Source organism: Pelodiscus sinensis, chromosome 7 (assembly GCF_049634645.1).
Source record: "Pelodiscus sinensis isolate JC-2024 chromosome 7, ASM4963464v1, whole genome shotgun sequence".
NCBI lineage: Eukaryota > Metazoa > Chordata > Testudines > Trionychidae > Pelodiscus > Pelodiscus sinensis.
The window spans coordinates 29,121,667-29,124,409 of record NC_134717.1 but is presented as its reverse complement, the minus strand read 5'-3'; the positions used below and the strand labels follow the sequence as shown (position 1 = coordinate 29,124,409).

Here is a 2,743-nt window from a genome sequence, read left to right as displayed (position 1 = left end):
GGCAGGCTGGTTGGGCTTCTGGCTGGTAAGTCTCCTGGACATAGCCTGCCTCTGGCACCCCAGCCGCTCTCTTCCCCAACCCTCTGTCTTAACATACCCAAACCCTCCTGAACCTATACCCCAACCCAGATCTGGCACCCCAGTCTCCTGCCTAGGTTACAATCCAAACCCCTGTACCCCAGTCACCTGCCCTAGATCACAACTCCCTCCACCGAAACTCCCTCCCTGATCCCATCCTCCCTCCTGCACCCCAATCCCTTACCCCAAGCTCCCTTCTGCACTCAACCTCCATCCCAGACCACACACCTCCTCCATTAATACCATGGAAGAGTGTGACCCTCAACCACTTTCCAAAATCTTGGAGTGCCCCCCCATCAAAAATTATTGCCCACCCCTGCTGGAGACACTCCTATTGTGTCGATATAATCCAGATAATGATTCATCTGATCATAACAGCACAGAAACCCCACTGATCTGACTTGCGTATCTTGATGAACTAGCCAATTTTTGGTCCCACCCCTTGCAAATCTCTTGCATACATAAAGAGCAAATGTAGCTGATCATCTTACACCAAAAGAAACTAACTATACTACCATAAGTGAATCCCAGAACAAAGGTGCTGCAAAAAGCTAGATCCTGCCAAGTTTGGTTTAAATGGACTTTTGTGTGTTGTTTTGTATGTGTGTATGTGAATCAGCCAAATTCCAATGTCTAAATAGAGAAGATGTTCACATACTCTTGCTGCACACTATGAATCCTGGACCCAGTGTCCTCATGAAACTGCACCAAGAAAAGTTGGATCCAGCAGTTCGATTTTACCCTGTCCTGACAAATGTTGGCCACCCCCTGGGAAACTGCACCTACAAATACAAACAAGGTATCACTGCTGCCAGTTGCAGAGGCACTACATCTAGACAGCAAAGCTAAGGGAGGGGTGGGAATGCCAGGTGTGATGCAGCCCAAAGTTAGCTGGGCCCAGCAGGAGACAGGTGCCAGCTTTTGCAGTGGCTTTGTGCCAGGCAGCTGCAGGGGGTGGGTGGAATCTGTCCCCTCTACCCAGCTGTGGAGAAGTCCCTGCAGCAGCCAAGTCCTTCCCTCTGGGCTGCCACCTCCCCGTCCCCAGCCCCAGGTGGGAGCCCTCCAGCCCTTTACAGCCAAATCTCCAAGTCCTCCCATGCCAAGGCGAGTGGGGCTGTGACTCCAGCAGCAGGCTCCTGCCTTTCCTGCCTGCAGCGGCAGCCGGAGCCGGGCAGGGGCGCTCTCCCCTCGGAGCTGGAGGCCGCAGAGCCAGCGAACGCCTCCCCCGGCGAGTGGCTGCCCTTCCAGGCGCAGAAGTTCTCGCAGCCCCAGCAGAGCCGGAGGAGGCGGGCGAGCGCAGAACTCGCCCGGAGCGGCCGCTGCCTGGCCCCGCACCCCGCCGCTCCCTCCCTCCCTCCTCCGCGGCCGCTGCTGCATGAGGCGCCCGGGGCTGCGCTCCGGGGCCACCTGTTCCGCTCCGCGCCCGCCCGTGCCCGCCGCTGGCCATGGACGCCTCGCTGGGCAATCAGACCGGGGCGGCGGGGCTCTTCGCCGCCAACAGCAGTGACTCCCTGGGGAGGCTGCTGAACTGCTGCACCCCGGCCTCGGTGGTGACGGACAACGGCTTGGCAGGGAGCGGCCCGGACGAGCGGAGCCTCTACATCATGCGGGTGGTGCAGATCGCGGTCATGTGCGTGCTCTCGCTCACCGTGGTCTTCGGCATCTTCTTCCTGGGCTGCAACCTGCTCATCAAGTCCGAGGGGATGATCAACTTCTTGGTGAAGGACCGGCGGCCGTCCAAGGAGGCGGAGGCGGTGGTGGTGGGGCCCTACTGACTGGCGAGCGAACAGGTGGCACCGCCGCGCCGGCCCCCGTGGCCTTTTGTGCGAGGAGGCCAGCCCCGCCCCGGGACCTGCCGCCGGGGGGCTCTTTCCCGGCTGCCGGGAGTCGGTCCAGGATCTCCCGCGCCTGCTGCGCGGGGCTGGCGGCGCCCGAGGATGGGTGGCTGGGGGCGAGGACAGCCCCGGCCGGGCAGCCCCTGCGTGTTACGGCCGGAGCGGCGCCTCCTGCAGGGGCTTGTACATAGCGGCGCTGGCGCGCCGGGTGGGTGGGGGGCTGCTGCATGGCGAGTGTTAATTCCTGTGGTAAACGAGATTTGCTTCCGAGGGGCTGCGGGAGCTCAGCGGGGACTGGAGATCGGCGCCTGGGCTCGGCGGGACGCGGGGGGTACAGCGCGTGGCCTCTGGCCCAGCCCCGGCGATGGGCGAAGTTGTCTTTCTGCGGGAGCGCTCTCGGCTCGCCAAGTTTGAACCGGTCCCTCCTGCGCCTGCGAGCCGCTCCGCTGAGCCCTCGCTCGCCACGGCCCGGGCTGCCCCGCCACACGCGCTCGGCCGGTTGTTGTTGTTCTTTTCCTGGTTTCATTGGCTTTAATAAATACACCTTAAACTTTTAGACCCTGCGCTCTTGGGGTCCTTGTGCGCTTCCCCCGCCGGCCACCCCGTTCGCTCTCGGGTCTGCAGGCGCACCGCCTCCGCTCTGCCCGGGGGGGGGCTAGAGAAAACACGGGTCGAGGCTCGGGAGAGGGCAAAGGGGATCAGCCCAGGGCACAACCCAAGAACCGCGACTATCGTAACGCTGCGGGAATCGAACGGCAACGCGCTTTGCCTCGCAAGTCTGCTCCCCCCCAGTTTAGGAGCTCGCGGGGCTTAGCAGAGTGCCGCTACAG

The 2,743-nt window shown here is 62.0% G+C and overlaps 1 protein-coding gene across 1 annotated transcript; it reads left to right on the top strand.

The window, feature by feature from the left end:
- The first annotated feature begins 1,146 nt into the window (after window positions 1–1,146).
- RPRM (reprimo, TP53 dependent G2 arrest mediator homolog) lies at window positions 1,147–2,469 on the top strand. Its single transcript, XM_006125652.4, has one exon. It carries the CDS (start codon window positions 1,524–1,526, stop codon window positions 1,851–1,853), a length of 330 nt encoding a protein of 109 aa, XP_006125714.1. The 5' UTR covers window positions 1,147–1,523; the 3' UTR covers window positions 1,854–2,469.
- The last annotated feature ends 274 nt before the right edge of the window (window positions 2,470–2,743 follow it).